The sequence below is a fragment of the Salmo trutta genome, unplaced genomic scaffold, assembly GCF_901001165.1.
Source record: "Salmo trutta unplaced genomic scaffold, fSalTru1.1, whole genome shotgun sequence".
Classification (NCBI taxonomy): domain Eukaryota; kingdom Metazoa; phylum Chordata; class Actinopteri; order Salmoniformes; family Salmonidae; genus Salmo; species Salmo trutta.
In genome coordinates, this window is record NW_021823104.1 from 3024013 (window position 1) to 3045691 (window position 21679).

At 46.5% G+C, this 21679-nt stretch overlaps 1 protein-coding gene across 1 annotated transcript in view; it reads right to left on the minus strand.

Moving 5' to 3' along the window:
• Positions 1-21679, minus strand: part of tnrc18 (trinucleotide repeat containing 18) — an 89316-nt gene that overhangs the window by 28453 nt on the left and 39184 nt on the right. Inside the window, exons 7-17 of the mRNA XM_029747707.1 lie at positions 16865-17064; positions 15277-15384; positions 15004-15191; positions 13776-14166; positions 12121-13068; positions 11373-11521; positions 9532-9668; positions 9314-9427; positions 5947-6340; positions 5219-5845; positions 4496-4739 (exon numbers count right to left, since the gene is read on the minus strand). Coding sequence (XP_029603567.1) covers positions 4496-4739; positions 5219-5845; positions 5947-6340; positions 9314-9427; positions 9532-9668; positions 11373-11521; positions 12121-13068; positions 13776-14166; positions 15004-15191; positions 15277-15384; positions 16865-17064 — 3500 coding nt within the window. The remainder of the gene's footprint in view (positions 1-4495; positions 4740-5218; positions 5846-5946; positions 6341-9313; positions 9428-9531; positions 9669-11372; positions 11522-12120; positions 13069-13775; positions 14167-15003; positions 15192-15276; positions 15385-16864; positions 17065-21679) is intronic.

The window sequence follows — 21679 nt, forward strand, 5'->3', positions numbered from 1 at the left end:
ACAACATTTGACATGCTTCTAAGAACGGTAATGGAACATTTTGACTTTGTCTCTGGTACCGCGCTCGCGCGTTATGCCTTTGGATAGTGCTCTGTACGCACGAACAAAACTGAGGTATTTGGACATAAATATGGATTATTTGGAACAAAAACAACATTTCTTGTGGAAGTAGCAGTCCTGGGAGTGCATTCTGACAAAGATCAGCAAAGGTAAGAAAATATTTCTAATACTAATTCTGAGTTTAGGTGACCCCAGAACTTGGCGGGTGTCTGTATAGCTTGCTTTGATGGCGAGCTATGTACTCAGAATATTGAAAAATGTGCTTTCGCCGAAAAGCTATTTTAAAATCTGACACAGCAGTTGCATAAAGGAGTTCTGTATCTATTATTCTTAAAATAATTATGTATTTTGTCAACGTTTATGATGAGTAATTTTGTAAATTGATGTGCACATTCACCGGAAGTTTTGGTGGGAATATATTTTGTGAACATCACGCGCCAATGTAAAATGCTGTTTTTGGATATAAATATGAACTTCATCGAACAAAACATACATGTATTGTGTAACATGATGTCCTAGGAGTGTCATCTGATAAAGATCGTCAAAGGTTAGTGCTTCATTTAGCTGTGTTTTGGGTTTTTGTGACATATATCCCTGCTTGGAAAATGGCTGTGTGGTTATTTTTGTCTATGTACTCTCCTAACATAATCTAATGTTTTGCTTTCGATGTAAAGCCTTTTTGAAATCGGACAATGTGGTTACATCAAGGATAAGTGTATCTTTAAAATGGTGTAAAATAGTCGTGTGTTTGAGAAATTTGAATTATGAGATTTTGATGTTTTGAATTTGCCGCCCTGATATTTCACTGGCTGTGTCCCACAGGAGAGTACACGTAGCCCATAGAAGCTAACAGACGTTCTTAACCAGAGAGACAGTTACATTAAGATAGCTAGATGGACCCACACATTACAGGAGTTAGTATATTCATCTTCAGATAGCTAGGTGGGACAACCACATATTACAGTAGTTAGTATATTCAGATAGCTAGGTGGGACAACCACATATTACAGTAGTTAGTATATTCAGATAGCTAGGTGGGACGACCACATATTACAGTAGTTAGTATATTCAGATAGCTAGGTGGGACACCACATATTACAGTAGTTAGTATATTCAGATAGCTAGGTGGGACGACCACATATTACAGTAGTTAGTATATTCAGATAGCTAGGTGGGACGACCACATATTACAGTAGTTAGTATATTCAGATAGCTAGGTGGGACGACCACATATTACAGTAGTTAGTATATTCAGATAGCTAGGTGGGACGACCACATATTACAGTAGTTAGTATATTCAGATAGCTAGGTGGGACGACCACATATTACAGTAGTTAGTATATTCAGATAGCTAGGTGGGACAACAACATATTACAGTAGTTAGTATATTCAGATAGCTAGGTGGGACAACCACATATTACAGTAGTTAGTATATTCAGATAGCTAGGTGGACAACCACATATTACAGTAGTTAGTATATTCAGATAGCTAGGTGGACAACCACATATTACAGTAGTTAGTATATTCAGATAGCTAGGTGGACAACCTCATATTACAGTAGTTAGTATATTCAGATAGCTAGGTGGACAACCTCATATTACAGTAGTTAGTATATTCAGATAGCTAGGTGGACAACCACATATTACAGTAGTTAGTATATTCAGATAGCTAGGTGGGACGACCACATATTACAGTAGTTAGTATATTCAGATAGCTAGGTGGACAACCACATATTACAGTAGTTAGTATATTCAGATAGCTAGGTGGGACGACCACATATTACAGTAGTTAGTATATTCAGATAGCTAGGTGGGACGACCACATATTACAGTAGTTAGTATATTCAGATAGCTAGGTGGACAACCACATATTACAGTAGTTAGTATATTCAGATAGCTAGGTGGGACACCACATATTACAGTAGTTAGTATATTCAGATAGCTAGGTGGGACGACCACATATTACAGTAGTTAGTATATTCAGATAGCTAGGTGGGACAACCACATATTACAGTAGTTAGTATATTCAGATAGCTAGGTGGACAACCACATATTACAGTAGTTAGTATATTCAGATAGCTAGGACAACCACATATTACAGTAGTTAGTATATTCAGATAGCTAGGTGGGACAACAACATATTACAGTAGTTAGTATATTCAGATAGCTAGGTGGGACAACCACATATTACAGTAGTTAGTATATTCAGATAGCTAGGTGGACAACCACATATTACAGTAGTTAGTATATTCAGATAGCTAGGTGGGACAACCACATATTACAGTAGTTAGTATATTCAGATAGCTAGGTGGGACGACCACATATTACAGTAGTTAGTATATTCATCTTCAGATAGCTAGGTGGGACAACCACATATTACAGTAGTTAGTATATTCAGATAGCTAGGTGGGACAACAACATATTACAGTAGTTAGTATATTCAGATAGCTAGGTGGGACAACAACATATTACAGTAGTTAGTATATTCAGATAGCTAGGTGGGACAACCACATATTACAGTATTTAGTATATTCAGATAGCTAGGTGGGACGACCACATATTACAGTAGTTAGTATATTCAGATAGCTAGGTGGGACGACCACATATTACAGTAGTTAGTATATTCAGATAGCTAGGTGGGACACCACATATTACAGTAGTTAGTATATTCAGATAGCTAGGTGGAACAACCACATATTACAGTAGTTAGTATATTCAGATAGCTAGGTGGACGACCACATATTACAGTAGTTAGTATATTCAGATAGCTAGGTGGACAACCACATATTACAGTAGTTAGTATATTCAGATAGCTAGGTGGGACGACCACATATTACAGTAGTTAGTATATTCAGATAGCTAGGTGGGACGACCACATATTACAGTAGTTAGTATATTCAGATAGCTAGGTGGGACACCACATATTACAGTACCGTAATTTCCGGACTATAAGCCGCTACTTTTCCCCCAGGCTTTGAACCTCGCAGCTTAAACAATGACGCGGCTAATATATGGATTTTTCCCGCTTTCAAATATTTAATTTTTTTAAAAAACACATTCTGTGACGTGCTCAGTTTTTTGGCGGCATGAAGCTTTCATTGGACCAATGAAATTGCCGAACGGGTTAAGGTTAAACAACTTTTTTGTTTACTGTTTAGATTAAATCGAGCGCTCTCAAACTTCCCATCATTCTGATTACGGTAGTCATTTTGTCACCCTCACCATGGCAAAGACACGGAGAAATGCATATGATGCAGCTTTCAAGTTGAAGGCGATTGATCTGGCTGTTGGAAAAGGAAACAGAGCTGCTGCACGGGAGCTTGGTCTGGAGCAATGACTTTCTTGGTAGGCTACTGTTTACTGCTAATTTTTTTGTTTTTTGTTACAAGCCGTGTTTCGTTAAAGCCTGTGTAAAGTTAATTTGTTTCAATGTACCGGTAGGCACCTGCGGCTTATAGACATGTGCGGCTTATGTTCAAAATATTTTTTATTTTTTTTAAATTCAGTGGGTGCGGCTTATATTCAGGTGCGCTTAATAGTCCGGAAATTACGGTACACGTGATCGTAAAAAGTTTTGGTTTCGTTCCATCGTGGGTTATATGTATTTTCTGTACCCTCCTATTGTTCTCTCTTCCCTGACCTTCGTCTTAACGAGGTATGTTGTCCTTGGCTCTGAAATTGTTCAATATAATGTTACCCAATGTGCTGTTATGCAACAATAGATATAAAGATTTATGTTAACAAGTTATCACCGAGCTCGCTAAACTAGGGTATCTATTGTAACTTGTGAGTCCTTGGGACAGTGTTTGAGCGAGCGTCCATGTGCTCGCGCAGGTACCTGAGAGCTGTGACTGCCCCAAGGGCTAAAACATATTGTGTGTTTGTCTCTTCGTGTTCAGGGCAATCAGCAGACCTCAAGTTGTGGCAGGGTCCTCATTAAAAAGTACACAACGCAGAACGAACCACGCTACAGAAGCACAGAATCATCTAGAATGTCATTGTATGCTGTAGAGTTAAGATTTCCCTTCAGTGGAACTAAAGGGGCCCGGAACCTGAACCATGAAAAACAACCCCAGACCATTATTCCTCCTCCACCAAACTTTACAGTTGGCACTATGCATTCGGGCAGGTAGCGTTCTCCTGGAATCCGCCAAACCCAGATTCATCCGTCGGAACTGCCAGATGGTGAAGCGTGATTCATCACTCCAGCCCGACGCTTGGCGTTGCGTATGGTGATCTTAGGCTTGTGTGCGGCTGCTCTGCCACGGAAACCCATTTCATGAAGCTCCCGAAGAACAGTTATTGTGCTTGACGTTGCTTCCAGAGGCAGAAGAACGTCACGCTCACACACCGACACCCTCAGTCTGTACAGGGTTAGGACACATCGACACACACACACACACACACACTCTCCGTACTAACAAAGAGTAACTCACTGTAGTCGAAGCTGGAGCGTTGAGAGGAAGAGGAGTGAGGAGGAGGAGAAACCGTCTTCCTCTCACCTCTAATCTTCTGTTTCCCTCCAGACGAGAGGATCCCCCCTCCATCCCTCCTCCCGCTGGGGTCAGAGGTCAGCCGGTGGCGGCTGCTGCTGCTGAGGACGGACAGGGAGAGAGCTCTGTCCAGGTCACAGGCGAGCTGCTCATGGTCACACAGACCGACACGACGAGCCTTAAAGACCTGGTGGAGAGAACACACACCATTACACACACACACACACACACACCATTACAAACACACACACACACACACCATTACAAACACACACACACACACACACACACCATTACAAACACACACAAACACCATTAAAAACACATACACACACACCATTAAAAACACACATACCATTAAAAACACACACACACACACACACACCATTAAAAACACACACACACACCATTAAAAACACACACACACACACACACACCATTAAAAACACACACACACACACCATTAAAAACACACACACACACACACAAGTTTAAAGTCAAAAGCAAGGCAACTGAATGTATCCTGCCGTCCAATCTCATCGTTGAATGTCGATGTTAAAATGACCACCTGTCGTCTGAACTCCTCCGATGAAAACAGAATAGATCAAAATATCAACAGGAGAATGGATGCCTTAAAGACCTGGTGGACAGCTCCACACGCCGTACCTCCAGAGAGTGACTGGTGGACGGCTCCACACCCACCGTACCTCCAGAGAGTGACTGGTGGACGGCTCCCCACCCACCGTACCTCCAGAGAGTGACTGGTGGACGGCTCCACACGCCGTACCTCCAGAGAGTGACTGGCGGACGGCTCCACACCACACCGTACCTCCAGAGAGTGACTGGCGGACGGCTCCACACCACACCGTACCTCCAGAGAGTGACTAGTGGACGGCTCCACACCACACCGTACCTCCAGAGAGTGACTGGTGGACGGCTCCACACGCCGTACCTCCAGAGAGTGACTAGTGGACGGCTCCACACGCCGTACCTCCAGAGAGTGACTGGTGGACGGCTCCACACGCCGTACCTCCAGAGAGTGACTGGCGGACGGCTCCACACGCCGTACCTCCAGAGAGTGACTAGTGGACGGCTCCACACCACACCGTACCTCCAGAGAGTGACTGGTGGACGGCTCCACACGCCGTACCTCCAGAGAGTGACTAGTGGACGGCTCCACACGCCGTACCTCCAGAGAGTGACTGGTGGACGGCTCCACACGCCGTACCTCCAGAGAGTGACTAGTGGACGGCTCCACACCCACCGTACCTCCAGAGATTGACTGGTGGACGGCTCCACACACACACCGTACCTCCAGAGAGTGACTGGTGGACGGCTCCACACACACCGTACCTCCAGAGAGTGACTGGTGGACGGCTCCACACCCACCGTACCTCCAGAGAGTGACTGGTGGACGGCTCCACACCCACCGTACCTCCAGAGAGTGACTGGTGGACGGCTCCACACCCACCGTACCTCCAGAGAGTGACTGGTGGACGGCTCCACACCCACCGTACCTCCAGAGAGTGACTGGCGGACGGCTCCACACCACACCGTACCTCCAGAGAGTGACTGGCGGACGGCTCCACACACCGTACCTCCAGAGAGTGACTGGTGGACGGCTCCACACACTGTACCTCCAGAGAGTGACTGGTGGACGCCTCCCGATCTTGCCATCTCCTCTTCTCTCCTCCTCTTCCTCCCTCCATCTCATCTTCCTCTCTGGAACAGTGGAATCTCTTCCTCCCTCCGTCCCCCACGTCGGAGTACTGCACTGTCCTGCCCAGCCTGACACACACACACACACACACACACACACACACACACACACACACACACACACACACGTTAGGAAAACAGTTAACACTCCTTTATAAGTCCTCCTCATGAAGAACGCTCAGTAAATGAAACAGTATCACCCTCAATTACAGTAGCATCCTGTCCTCAATTACAGCTATAAACACAGAAATACAGTAGCATCCTGTCCTCAATTACAGCTATAAACACAGAGAAATACAGTAGCATCCTGTCCTCAATTACAGCTATAAACACAGAGAAATACAGTAACATCCTGTCCTCAATTACAGCTATAAAACAGAGAAATACAGTAGCATCCTGTCCTCAATTACAGCTATATACAGTTGAAGTCGGAAGTTTACATACACCTTTGCCAAATACATTTAAACTCAGTTTTTCACAATTTCTGAGATTTAATCCTAGTAAAAATTCCCTGACTTAGGTCAGTTAGGATCACCACTTTATTTAAGAATGTGAAATGTCCGAATAATAGTAGAGAGAATTATATATTTCATATTTTATTTCTTTCATCACATTCCCAGTGGGTCAGAAGTTTACATACACTCAATTAGTATTCGGTAGCATTGCCTTTAAATTGTTTAACTTGGGTTAAATGTTTCAGGTAGCCTTCCACAAGCTTCCCACAATAAGTTGGGTGAATTTTGGCCCGTTCCTGCTGACAGAGCTGGTGTAACTGAGTCAGGTTTGTAGGCCCTCTTGCTCGCACACAATTTTTTTCACTTCTGCCCAAACATTTTTCTATAGGATTGAGGTCAGAGATTTGTGATGGCCACTCCAATACCTTGACTTTGTTGTCCTTAAACCATTTTGCCACAACTTTGGAAGTATTCTGACCCCAAAGTTTTGAACGGTAGTGGAAACACACAGAGATATACAGTACCTTCAGAAAGTACTCATATGCTTGGACTTTATACCCATTTTGTGTTTCAAACATTTATTAAATATATTATTTTCCTCACCAATCTACACACAATAATACCTACATAATGACAAAATGAAAACATGTTTTTAGAAATAGTTGCACATTTATTGAAAATGAAATACAGAAATATCTAAATTTACATAAGTATTCACACCCCTGAGTCAATACATGTTAGAATCACCTTTGGCAGCGATTACAGCTGTGAGGCTTTCTGGGTAAATCTCTAAGAGCTTTGCACACCTGGATTGTACAATATTTAACCCATTTATTATTTTAAAAATTCTTCAATCTCTGTCAAATTGGTTGTTGATCATTTCTAGACAACCATTTTTCAGGTCTTGCCGTAGATTTTCAAGCGGATTTAAGTCAAAACTGTAACTTGGCCACTCAGGAACATTCACTGTCTTCTTGGTAAGCAACTCCAGTGTAGATTTGGCCTTGTGTTATAGGTTATTGTCCTGCTGAAAGGTGAATTCATCTCCCTGTGTCTGTTGGGGAAGCAGACCGAACCCGGGCGTTGGGGAAGCAGACCGAACCCGGGCGTTGGGGAAGCAGACCGAACCCGGGCGTTGGGGAAGCAGACCATTTCAGTTTGTCAGTGATGTTTTCCCAAGGAACTTGAAGCTTTCCACCTTCTCCACTGCGGTCCTGTCGACGAACGGGGAAAAGTTCTTTTTCATAAAATGCAGCTTCAGGATATGTGGTTTCCAGTTTGCACAAAGTTCAGTGTAGTTCCTTGAGGGCCGTCGTGGTATCGGCTTGAGGTGGAATATACACGGCTGTGACTATAACCGAGGAGAGTTCTCTCGGGAGGTAATACGGTCGGCATTTGATTGTGAGGTATTCTAGGTCGGGTGAACAAAATGACTTGAGTTTCTGTATGTTGTCACCATCCCACCATCCCGGAGAGTTCTTTATTCCTGTCAGCACGATGAACTGAGAACCCAGCTGGCTGTATGGACAGGGACAGTATATCCCGGAGAGAGCCATGATTCCGTAAAACAGAGTATGTTACAGTCCCTGATGTCTCTCTGGAAGGAGATCCTCGCCCTGAGCTCATCTACTTTAATTGTCCAGAGACTGAACATCAGCGAGTAATATACTCAGAAGCAGTGGAAGGGGTGGACTAGAAGTCCACTCTGAATACCTCTTCTCCGCCAGTTCTTAACGATGACAAGCATACCCATAACATGATGCAGCCACCACCATGTTTGAAAATATGGAGAGTGGTACTCAGTAATTTGTTGTATTGGATTTGCCCCAAACATAACACTTTGTATTCATGACATAAATTGTATTGCTTTGCCACATTTTTTGCAATATTACTTTAGTACCTTGTTGCAAACAGGATGCATGTTTTGGAATATTTATATTCTGTACAGGCTTCCTTCTTTTCACTCTGTCATTTAGGTTAGTATTGTGGAGTAACTACAATGTTGTTGAGCCATCCTGAGTGTTCTCCTATCACAGCCATTAAACTCTGTAACTGTTTTAAAAAGTCACCGTTGGCCTCATGGTTAAATCCCTGAGCGGTTTCCTTCCTCTCAGGCAACTGAGTTAGGAAGGACGCCTGTATCTTTGTAGCGACTGGGTGTATTGATACACCATCCAAAGTGTAATTAATAACTTCACCATGCTCAAAGGTTTGATTCTGTGTTTGAAATTCACTGCTCAACCGGAGGGGACAGACAGACAGACAGACATGTGGGGGTACAGAGATGAAGTAGTCTTTCAAAAATATTATGAAACACTATTATTGTACACAGAGTGACTTATTGACTCAAGACATTTCAGCTTTTCCTTTTTTTTTTATTACATTTGTCAACATTTCTGAAAAAAACAATTTCCACTTTGAACATTATAGGGTAATGTGTGTAGACTCAGTGACACAACATTTCAACTTTAATACATTTTAAATTCAGGTTGTTACACAACAAAATGTTGGGAAAAAGTCAAAAAGGGAGGGGGGGGTGAACTTTCTGAAGGTACTGTAGATACATAACAACAGTCGTTTCACTTACTTTCCTGTCCGGGACTCCATCTTGCCAGGGGGCGTCGTTACACGTTTCCTCTTCCTGGGTCGGCCCCGCCCACGTCTGGTTAGACTCCGCCTCTCCTCCTCCTGCTGAACCTCTCTGAACAGAAAGAGAACAGTGATTGGATAGGACATACGTACTTGTCTGTCTGTGTGTGTGTGTCTGTGTCTGTGTCTGTGTGTCTGTCTGTCTGTGTTACTCACTGGGTGTCTGAGCGTCTCTGCAGCTTGTCCAGTTGTCTCTGTTTGACCTTGTACTGCCTCTGTAGCTCCGCTAACCTGATCCGGTGCTGCAACTCCCCTCCGTCATACACCTCCACACACACCTTACTGAAGAGCTGCTGGACGCACACACACACACACACACACAGGTTAGTGATACTTCACACACACCTTACTGAAGAACTGCTGGACACACACACACAGGTTAGTGATACTCCACACACACCTTACTGAAGAGCTGCTGGACGCACACACACACACACACACACACACACACACGAGGGTTAGTGATACTCCACACACACCTTAACAGCTTCTACCTCCAAGCCATAAAACTGCTGAACAATTCATCAAAATAGCCACCTGGACTATTTACCTTGAACAACCCCCCCCCCCTTTAATTTCACGCTGCTGCTACTCTGATATTATCTATGTCACTTCAATAACTCTACCTACATGTACATATTACCTCAATTACCACACACTAACTCTGTACCGTAATACCCTGTATATAGTCTCCACATTGACTCTGTACAGGTACCCCCTGTATATAGTCTCCACATTGACTCTGTACCGTAATACTCTGTATATAGTCTCCACATTGACTCTGTACAGGTACCCCCTGTATATAGTCTCCACATTGACTCTGTACCGTAACACCCTGTATATAGCCTCCACATTGACTCTGTACCGTAATACCCTGTATATAGCCTCCACATTGACTCTGTACCGTAATACTCTGTATATAGCCTCCACATTGACTATGTTCCGTAATACCCTGTATATAGTCTCCACATTGACTCTGTACAGGTACCCCCTGTATATAGCCTCCACATTGACTCTGTACCGGTACCCCCTGTATATAGCCTCCACATTGACTCTGTACTGGTACCCCCTGTATATAGTCTCCACATTGACTCTGTACCGTAACACCCTGTATATAGCCTCCACATTGACTCTGTACCGGTACCCCCTGTATATAGCCTCCACATTGACTCTGTACCGTAATACCCTGTATATAGCCTCCACATTGACTCTGTACCGTAATACCCTGTATATAGCCTCCACATTGACTCTGTACCGTAACACCCTTTATATAGTCTCCACATTGACTCTGTACCGTAATACCCTGTATATAGCCTCCACATTGACTCTGTACCGTAATACCCTGTATATAGCCTCCACATTGACTCTGTACCGTAATACCCTGTATATAGCCTCCACATTGACTCTGTACCGTAATACCCTGTATATAGTCTCCACATTTACTCTGTACCAGTACCCCCTGTATATAGCCTCCACATTGACTCTGTACCGTAATACCCTGTATATAGCCTCCACATTGACTCTGTACCGTAATACCCTGTATATAGCCTCCACATTGACTCTGTACCGTAATACCCTGTATATAGCCTCCACATTGACTCTGTACCGTAATACCCTGTATATAGCCTCCACATTGACTCTGTACCGTAATACCCTGTATATAGCCTCCACACACTGACTCTGTACCGTAATACCCTGTATATAGCCTCCACATTGACTCTGTACCGGTCCCTGTATATAGCCTCCACACACTGACTCTGTACCGTAATACCCTGTATATAGCCTCCACAATGACTCTGTACCGGTACCCCCTGTATATAGCCTCCACATTGACTCTGTACCGTAATACCCTGTATATAGCCTCCACATTGACTCTGTACCGTAATACCCTGTATATAGCCTCCACATTGACTCTGTACCGTAATACCCTGTATATAGCCTCCACATTGACTCTGGTCTGTCCTCGTCCTCCAGCTGTAGGTCTACAGTATGTTTACCTCCTGCGGGTCTGTCCTCGTCCTCCAGCTGTAGGTCTTGCTGGGGTGTAGTCGTCTGGGGAGGTCGATGTGAGACTGGCTCTCAATGGCCTCCAGCAACACCTTCCTACCTGCCTCCAACAGGCTGTCGAGACCGCTCAACACCTCACCTACACACACAGAGAGAGAAACAGACTCAGCATGAGGTTCGTAGGAGGTGTAGGACCTTTATGAGGAAATCACATTCAAACCGTTTCCTTTTCCTCCCTCCCCCTCTCCACCATTCCCTCTCCTCCTCCCCTTTCCCCTCCCCCTGCTCCTCCCCATCTCTCCTCCCCCTTTTCCTCCCTCCCCCTCTCCACCATCCCCTCTCCTCCTCCCCTTTCCCCTCCCCCTGCTCCTCCCCACCTCTCCTCCCCCTTTTCCTCCCTCCCCCTCATCCCCTCTCCTCTTGCCCCTCCATTCCTCCTCTCCCATCTCTTCTCCTCCCCACCTCTCCTCCCCTTTTCCTCCCCTTTCCCCTCACCCTGCTCCTCCCCACCCCCTTCACCCCACCCTGCTCCTCCCCACCTCTCCTCCCCCTTCTCCTCCCCTTTCCCCTCACCCTGCTCCTCCCCACTGCTCCTTCCCACCTCTCCTCCCCCTTTCTCCTCACCCTGCTCCTCCCCCTTCTCCTCCCCTTTCCCCTCACCCTGCTCCCCCTCACCCTGCTCCTCCCCCTTCTCCTCCCCACCTCTCCTCTCCCTCCCTCCTCCCCCTTTCCCCTCACCCTGCTCCAGCTGTATTCTGTCCATCTCTAGTGAAGCCATGTCGCTGAGTAGAGTCATCCCTTCCAGGGCCCAGACCTCCAGACACCCAGGACTGGTCACGTCTCTCCCCAGCGAGGAGGCCTCTGTCTGGAGCAGGGCGGGTAGGGCAGGTGGGGCAGCCTGGGGCATCTGACTGGCAGCCCACAGTGTCATCATACCGACGTTTCGAGGGGAGGGAGGGGGAGGGCAGGGAGAGAGAGGGGGAGGAGGAGAGGACGCGTGAGTATCGGGGCCGGGTCTAAAGGTCGGTCGCTCTGAGCTTGCCGTGGTGCATGATGGGTAATGGGCGGGGCTCGATTTCTTTGTGACCTCTGGTTTAGTCTCCACCTTCGGGACGGACGGCGGAAACTGATAGGATCCACGGCAACCGTAGGTCAACACCTCCATCTTGACCGCTCCTGCCTCCTCTTCCTCCTCCTCCTCCTCTTCCTCCTCGGTCTGTTGTTCTTGTGGCTGTGTGGGGGGTAGAGGAGGACAGGGCTGGGGGATTGTGGGGAGGCTAACACTGGTGTGTTTGTGTGGCAGAGGAGGACAGGGCTGGGGTGTTGTGGCGATGCTGGTGTGTTTATGTGGGTGTGTAAGGCTGGGATGTGTGTGTTTGAAGCTTGACTCTCCGTCTCTCTCTATTCGACTGAGGGTTGGAGGGCTGGAGATTCGGAGTAAAGGGTCCAGAGCTGCAGGACTCATGCCCAGCTGGGGTGGCTCCCGGTCGGGGTCGTGCTTCAGAGAGGTCCCTTGGTCTGGCCGGAGCTCCAGGACCCGAAGTGTCACGTCTGGAGCTGTGGCCCGGGGCAGAGGCGCTAGGGAGGAGACCGAGGGGCGTGTGTTGCCCCCTGCTGGATGGCGAGGGGGGAACAGGGCGCTGAACGGAGCGGTGATGGACTGGTAACGGTAACCAGGGGTGATATCTGTACACACACACACACACACACACACACACACACACACACACACACACACACACACACACAGGGTCAGATAAATAATACACGTGATCCCTTTAATCAAGCAGTGGTGTATCTGAACAGACTGGTTATATACAGACAACACAACAGACTGGTTATATACAGACAACACAACAGACTGGTTATATACAGACAACACAACAGACTGGTTATATACAGACAACACAACAGACTGGTTATATACAGACAACACAACAGACTGGTTATATACAGACAACACAACAGACTGGTTATATACAGACAACACAACAGACTGGTTATATACAGACAACACAACAGACTGGTTATATACAGACAACACAACAGACTGGTTATATACAGACAACACAACAGACTGGTTATATACAGACAACACAACAGAATATAACAGAACAACAGAAACCGAATAGAATATAACAGAATAGAATATAACAGAATATAACAGAATATAACAGAATATAATATAACAGAATATAACAGAATATAACAGAATATAATATAACAGAATATAACAGAATATAATATAACAGAATATAACAATAGAAAATAACAGATCATAAACTGGGTGGTTCGAACCCTGAATTCTGATTGGTTGACAGCCGTGGTATATCAGGTATGACAAAACATTTTTATTTTTACTGCTCCAATTAGTATTTTAACAGGATGCTCACCTGTGTAGAGTCGGTGAAAGGGGGCGGTGGTCTGTTTCTCCCCCCTCTCTCTCCCCCCCTCCTCCTCCTCTCCCTCGTCAGCGTCCTGCTTGGGTCTCAGAGGGGAGGAGGGTCTCAGGGGGGAGGCAGAGTGTGGAGCGGGGGGGCGAGGGAGTGGAGAGGAGGGGTGAGATCTCTCTCTCTGGACCTCCTGGTGTTGGAGAGCGAGCCTGGGGGAGGACAGGGGGGTGAGGGAGGAGGTGGAGGGGGGAGGCGAACGGAGGGGAGTTTTATGGCAGTGGAGGGAAGGGGAGGGAGTGGGGCGTGGCGAGGGGCGGGGTTTGGGCTCGGAATTCCTCTTATTGGTCTTCTCTTCTAGCTCCGCCCTCTGTTCACTGGCCTTCAGACGCTCCTACAACAGAGAGAGAGAGCGAGGGGTGAGAGAGAGCGGGGTGAGGGAGAGCGAGCAGGGTGGGGGTGAGGGAGAGCGAGCAGGGTGAGGGTGAGGGAGAGCGAGCAGGGTGGGGGTGAGGGAGAGCGAGCAGGGTGGGGGTGAGGGAGAGCAAGCAGGGTGAGGGAGGGAGAGCGAGCAGGGTGAGGGTGAGGGAGAGCGAGCAGGGTGAGGGAGAGCGAGCAGGGTGAGGGCGGGGCGGGAGAGAGAGTGTGAGAGAGAGAGAGGGGTGAGTGTGTGAGAGAGCGTGTGTGTAACCTTGTGTTTACTTGCAGTGTGTGCGTTAGGGGTGTGCGTCTGTGTCCTCACCAGCAGTTAGGTGTGTACCAGGCCGTGTACCAGGTGTGGGTGTGTACCAGGTGTGGGTGTGTACCAGGTGTGGGTGTGTACCAGGCCGTATACCAGGCCGTGTACCAGGGTGTGGGTGTGTACCAGGCTGTGTACCAGGCTGTGTACCAGGCGTGGGTGTGTACCAGGCGTGGGTGTGTACCAGGGTGTGTACCAGGCTGTGTACCAGGTGTGGGTGTGTACCAGGGTGTGTACCAGGCGTGGGTGTGTACCAGGCGTGGGTGTGTACCAGGCGTGGGTGTGTACCAGGCGTGGGTGTGTACCAGGCGTGGGTGTGTACCAGGCGTGGGTGTGTACCAGGGTGTGTACCAGGTGTGGGTGTGTACCAGGCGTGGGTGTGTACCAGGCGTGGGTGTGTACCAGGCGTGGGTGTGTACCAGGCGTGGGTGTGTACCAGGCGTGGGTGTGTACCAGGCTGTGTACCAGGGTGTGTACCAGGTGTGTCCTCACCATCAGCTGAGCGTTCCTCTGCAGCTCCAGGACCTGAGCAGCGTGTTGTTGAATCATCATCAGCTCGTGTTGCCTCAGCATCTGTTGCTGTGACAACATCTGTAGCTGAGCCGCATGTTGCAGGGAACTTCCCGCTCCGTACACCGCCGGCCACAGGGGGGCGCCACCACCGTCCAACACATCTCCTCCTACGGGACGGACGGACACACAATTATAGGGTGATGCACGGCAAAGCAGTGTTCCACACAGCCCCAAGTCATCCTCACATCGTACCGTAGCGTGGGACGTGTTCTGTGGATATAACCATCAGCTGTCCTGACTGGGGGTCTCTAGCCAGCTGGTAGGGAGGGAGGGCCTGGTGCAGCGGAGAGGGGCCTAAACCTGGGGTAGGACAGACAGACAGACAGACAGACAGAGAGAGAGACAGAGAGAGAGAGACAGAGAGAAAGAGAGAGACAGACAGAGAGAAAGAGAGAGAGAGACAGACAGACAGAGACAGACAGACAGACAGACAGACAGACACAGAGAAACAGACACAGAGAAACAGACAGACACAGACAGACACAGACAGACAGAGACAGACAGAGACAGACAGAGACAGACAGACAGACAGACAGACAGACACAGAGAAACAGACACAGAGAAACAGACAGACACAGACAGACACAGACAGACACAGACAGACACAGACAGACACAGACAGACACAGACAGACAGAGACAGACAGAGACAGACAGACACAGACAGACACAGACAGACACAGACAGACACAGACAGACAGAGACAGATAGACAGAGACAGACAGAGACAGACAGACAGACACAGACAGAGAGAGAGAGACAGAGAGAGAGAGAGAGACAGAGAGAGAGAGAGAGACAGAGACAGAGACAGACAGAGAAAGATTGTTAATCCATTATAGCAAATTCACAGCTCATCGAAGACTCTTCATAGGGTCAGGATACTGGGGGACCGCTAGCCGGGATACCTGGGGGACCGCTAGCCGGGATACCTGGGGGACCGCTAGCCGGGATACCTGGGGGACCGCTAGCCGGGATACCTGGGGGACCGCTAGCCGGGATACCTGGGGGACCGCTAGCCGGGATACCTGGGGGACCGCTAGCCGGGATACCTGGGGGAACGCTAGCCGGGATACCTGGGGGACCGCTAGCCGGGATACGGGGGGAACGCTAGCCGGGATACCTGGGGGAACGCTAGCCGGGATACCTGGGGGAACGCTAGCCGGGATACCTGGGGGAACGCTAGCCGGGATACCTGGGGGACCGCTAGCCGGGATACCTGGGGGACCGCTAGCCGGGTCGGGATACCTGGGGGACAGTGGGTATAGTGTGTGTGTGTAGTGGGTACAGTGTGTGTGTAGTGGGTACAGTGTGTGTGTAGTGTGTGTTGTGGGTACAGTGTGTGTGTAGCGTGTGTTGTGTGTGTGAAGTGGGTATAGGGTGTGTGTGTAGTGGGTGTGTGTAGTGGGTATAGAGTGTGTGTGTGTAGTGGGTATAGTGTGTGTGAAGTGGGTGTAGTGTGTGTGTGTGTGTGTGTGTGTGTGTAGTGGGTACAGTGTGTGTGTGTGTGTAGTGAGTATAGTGTGTGTGTATAGTGGGTACAGTGTGTGTAGTGGGTATAGTGTGTGTGTGTAGTGTGTGTGTGTGTGTGTGTAGTGTGTACAGTGTGTGTGTGTGTGTAGTGTGTACAGTGTGTGTGTAGTGGGTATAGTGTGTGTGTGTGTGTGTGTAGTGGGTACAGTGTGTGTGTAGTGGGTATAGTGTGTGTGTAGTGGGTATATGGTGTGTGTAGTGGGTATATGGTGTGTGTAGTGGGTATATGGTGTGTGTGTGTGTGTGTGTACCGTAGGGGGATCCCGACAGCCAGATGGGGGGTGCTCCTTGGCGAGGCATCCAGGGGTGAGAGGTCAGAGGGGAGGGGTCGTGGGGCCAGCGGGCGGAGCCTCCAGTTACCATGAGGTTCGAGGTCATCAGGTTCGAGGTCAGGGCGCTGGACGCCAGGGGGGGGTGCATCTGGGTGAAATCTGCCAACTCCTTACTCTCTCTGATCAGAGACACACACACACACACACACACACACACACACACAATATAAAAACATCTAATTCATAGCACTCTTTATATCCATCCTTGATAGGGACAAGAGAATCGACCCCCCACCAGGGAATCGACCCCCCACCAGGGAATCGACCCCCCACCAGGGAAATCGACCCCCCACCAGGGAAATCGACCCCCCACCAGGGAAATCGACCCCCCACCAGGGAATCGACCCCCCACCAGGGAAATCGACCTCTAACCCCACCAGGGAATCGACCCCTAACCCCACCAGGGAATCGACCCCCCACCAGGGAAATCGACCCCCCACCAGGGAAATCGACCTCTAACCCCACCAGGGAATCGACCCCTAACCCCACCAGGGAAATCGACCCCCCACCAGGGAAATCGACCCCCCACCAGGGAAATCGACCCCACCAGGGAATCGACCCCCCCACCAGGGAATCGACCCCCCCACCAGGGAATCGACCCCCCCACCAGGGAATCGACCCCCCCACCAGGGAATCGACCCCCCACCAGGGAATCGACCCCCCACCAGGGAATCGACCCCCCACCAGGGAATCGACCCCCCACCAGGGAATCGACCCCCCACCAGGGAAATCGACCCCCCACCAGGGAAATCGACCCCCCACCAGGGAAATCGACCCACCAGGGAATCGACCCACCACCAGGGAATCGACCCCCCCACCAGGGAATCGACCCCCCCACCAGGGAATCGACCCACCACCAGGGAATCGACCCCCCCACCAGGGAATCGACCCCCCACCAGGGAATCAACCCCCCACCAGGGAATCAACCCCCCACCAGGGAATCGACCCCTAACCAGGGAATCGACCCCTAACCAGGGAAACGACCCCTAACCCCACTAGGGAATCAACCCCACCAGGGAATCGACCCCTAACCCCACCAGGGAATCAACCCCACCAGGGAATCGACCCCTAACCCCACTAGGGAATCGACCCCACCAGGGAATCGACCCCTAACCCCACCAGGGAATCGACCCCTAACCCCACCAGGGAATCAACCCCACCAGGGAATCGACCCCTAACCCCACTAGGGAATCGACCCCACCAGGGAATCAACCCCACCAGGGAATCGACCCCTAACCCCACCAGGGAATCGACCCCACCAGGGAATCGACCCCGCCAGGGAATCAACCCCACCAGGGAATCAACCCCACCAGGGAATCAACCCCCCACCAGGGAATCGACCCCCCACCAGGGAATCGACCCCCCACCAGGGAATCGACCCCCCACCAGGGAATCGACCCCCCACCAGGGAATCAACCCCACCAGGGAATCAGCCCCACCAGGGAATCAGCCCCACCAGGGAATCAACCCCTAACCCCACCAGGGAATCAACCCCACCAGGGAATCAACCCCACCAGGGAATCAACCCCACCAGGGAATCAACCCCACCAGGGAATCAACCCCTAGAATCAATCTGAATAATATCTACAGTTTCCTAACAGGTGATATGAATAATATCTACAGTTTCAGGTGATCTGAATAATATCTACAGTTTCCTAACAGGTGATCTGAATAATATCTACAGTTTCCTAACAGGTGATCTGAATAATATCTACAGTTTCAGGTGATCTGAATAATATCTACAGTTTCCTAACAGGTGATGTGAATAATATCTACAGTTTCCTAACAGGTGATGTGAATAATATCTACAGTTTCAGGTGATGTGAATAATATCTACAGTTTCCTAACAGGTGATCTGAATAATATCTACAGTTTCCTACCAGGTGATCTGAATAATATCTACAGTTTCCTACCAGGTGATCTGAATAATATCTACAGTTTCCTACCAGGTGATCTGAATAATATCTACAGTTTCCTACCAGGTGATCTGAATAATATCTACAGTTTCCTACCAGGTGATCTGAATAATATCTACAGTTTCCTACCAGGTGATCTGAATAATATCTACAGTTTCCTACCAGGTGATCTGAATAATATCTACAGTTTCCTACCAGGTGATCTGAATAATATCTACAGTTTCCTACCAGGTGATCTGAATAATATCTACAGTTTCCTAACAGGTGATCTGAATAATATCTACAGTTTCCTAACAGGTGATCTGAATAATATCTACAGTTTCAGGTGATATGAATAATATCTACAGTTTCAGGTGATGTGAATAATATCTACAGTTTCAGGTGATGTGAATAATATCTACAGTTTCCTAACAGGTGATGTGAATAATATCTACAGTTTCCTAACAGGTGATATGAATAATATCTACAGTTTCCTAACAGGTGATATGAATAATATCTACAGTTTCCTAACAGGTGATATGAATAATATCTACAGTTTCCTAACAGGTGATATGAATAATATCTACAGTTTCCTAACAGGTGATATGAATAATATCTACAGTTTCCTAACAGGTGATATGAATAATATCTACAGTTTCCTAACAGGTGATATGAATAATATCTACAGTTTCCTAACAGGTGATATGAATAATATCTACAGTTTCAGGTGATATGAATAATATCTACAGTTTCAGGTGATATGAATAATATCTACAGTTTCAGGTGATGTGAATAATATCTACAGTTTCCTAACAGGTGATGTGAATAATATCTACAGTTTCCTAACAGGTGATCTGAATAATATCTACAGTTTCAGGTGATCTGAATAATATCTACAGTTTCAGGTGATCTGAATAATATCTACAGTTTCAGGTGATATGAATAATATCTACAGTTTCAGGTGATATGAATAATATCTACAGTTTCCTAACAGGTGATATGAATAATATCTACAGTTTCCTAACAGGTGATATGAATAATATCTACAGTTTCCTAACAGGTGATATGAATAATATCTACAGTTTCCTAACAGGTGATATGAATAATATCTACAGTTTCAGGTGATCTGAATAATATCTACAGTTTCAGGTGATCTGAATAATATCTACAGTTTCCTAACAGGTGATGTGAATAATATCTACAGTTTCAGGTGATATGAATAATATCTACAGTTTCAGGTGATCTGAATAATATCTACAGTTTCAGGTGATGTGAATAATATCTACAGTTTCAGGTGATCTGAATAATATCTACAGTTTCCTAACAGGTGATGTGAATAATATCTACAGTTTCAGGTGATCTGAATAATATCTACAGTTTCAGGTGATATGAATAATATCTACAGTTTCCTAACAGGTGATGTGAATAATATCTACAGTTTCAGGTGATCTGAATAATATCTACAGTTTCCTAACAGGTGATATGAAAAATATCTAGTTTCCTACCAGGTGATATGAATAATATCTACAGTTTCCTACCAGGTGATATGAATAATATCTACAGTTTCCTAACAGGTGATATGAATAATATCTACAGTTTCCTAACAGGTGATATGAATAATATCTACAGTTTCCTAACAGGTGATATGAATAATATCTACAGTTTCAGGTGATGTGAATAATATCTACAGTTTCAGGTGATATGAATAATATCTACAGTTTCCTAACAGGTGATGTGAATAATATCTACAGTTTCCTACCAGGTGATGTGAATAATATCTACAGTTTCCTACCAGGTGATGTGAATAATATCTACAGTTTCCTAACAGGTGATATGAATAATATCTACAGTTTCCTAACAGGTGATATGAATAATATCTACAGTTTCCTAACAGGTGATATGAATAATATCTACAGTTTCCTAACAGGTGATATGAATAATATCTACAGTTTCAGGTGATATGAATAATATCTACAGTTTCCTAACAGGTGATGTGAATAATATCTACAGTTTCAGGTGATGTGAATAATATCTACAGTTTCAGGTGATCTGAATAATATCTACAGTTTCCTAACAGGTGATATGAATAATATCTACAGTTTCCTACCAGGTGATCTGAATAATATCTACAGTTTCAGGTGATGTGAATAATATCTACAGTTTCAGGTGATCTGAATAATATCTACAGTTTCAGGTGATATGAATAATATCTACAGTTTCAGGTGATATGAATAATATCTACAGTTTCCTAACAGGTGATATGAATAATATCTACAGTTTCAGGTGATCTGAATAATATCTACAGTTTCCTACCAGGTGATGTGAATAATATCTACAGTTTCCTACCAGGTGATCTGAATAATATCTACAGTTTCAGGTGATATGAATAATATCTACAGTTTCAGGTGATATGAATAATATCTACAGTTTCCTACCAGGTGATATGAATAATATCTACAGTTTCCTACCAGGTGATATGAATAATATCTACAGTTTCCTACCAGGTGATATGAATAATATCTACAGTTTCAGGTGATGTGAATAATATCTACAGTTTCAGGTGATATGAATAATATCTACAGTTTCCTAACAGGTGATCTGAATAATATCTACAGTTTCAGGTGATCTGAATAATATCTACAGTTTCAGGTGATATGAATAATATCTACAGTTTCAGGTGATATGAATAATATCTACAGTTTCAGGTGATATGAATAATATCTACAGTTTCCTAACAGGTGATGTGAATAATATCTACAGTTTCCTAACAGGTGATCTGAATAATATCTACAGTTTCAGGTGATGTGAATAATATCTACAGTTTCCTAACAGGTGATGT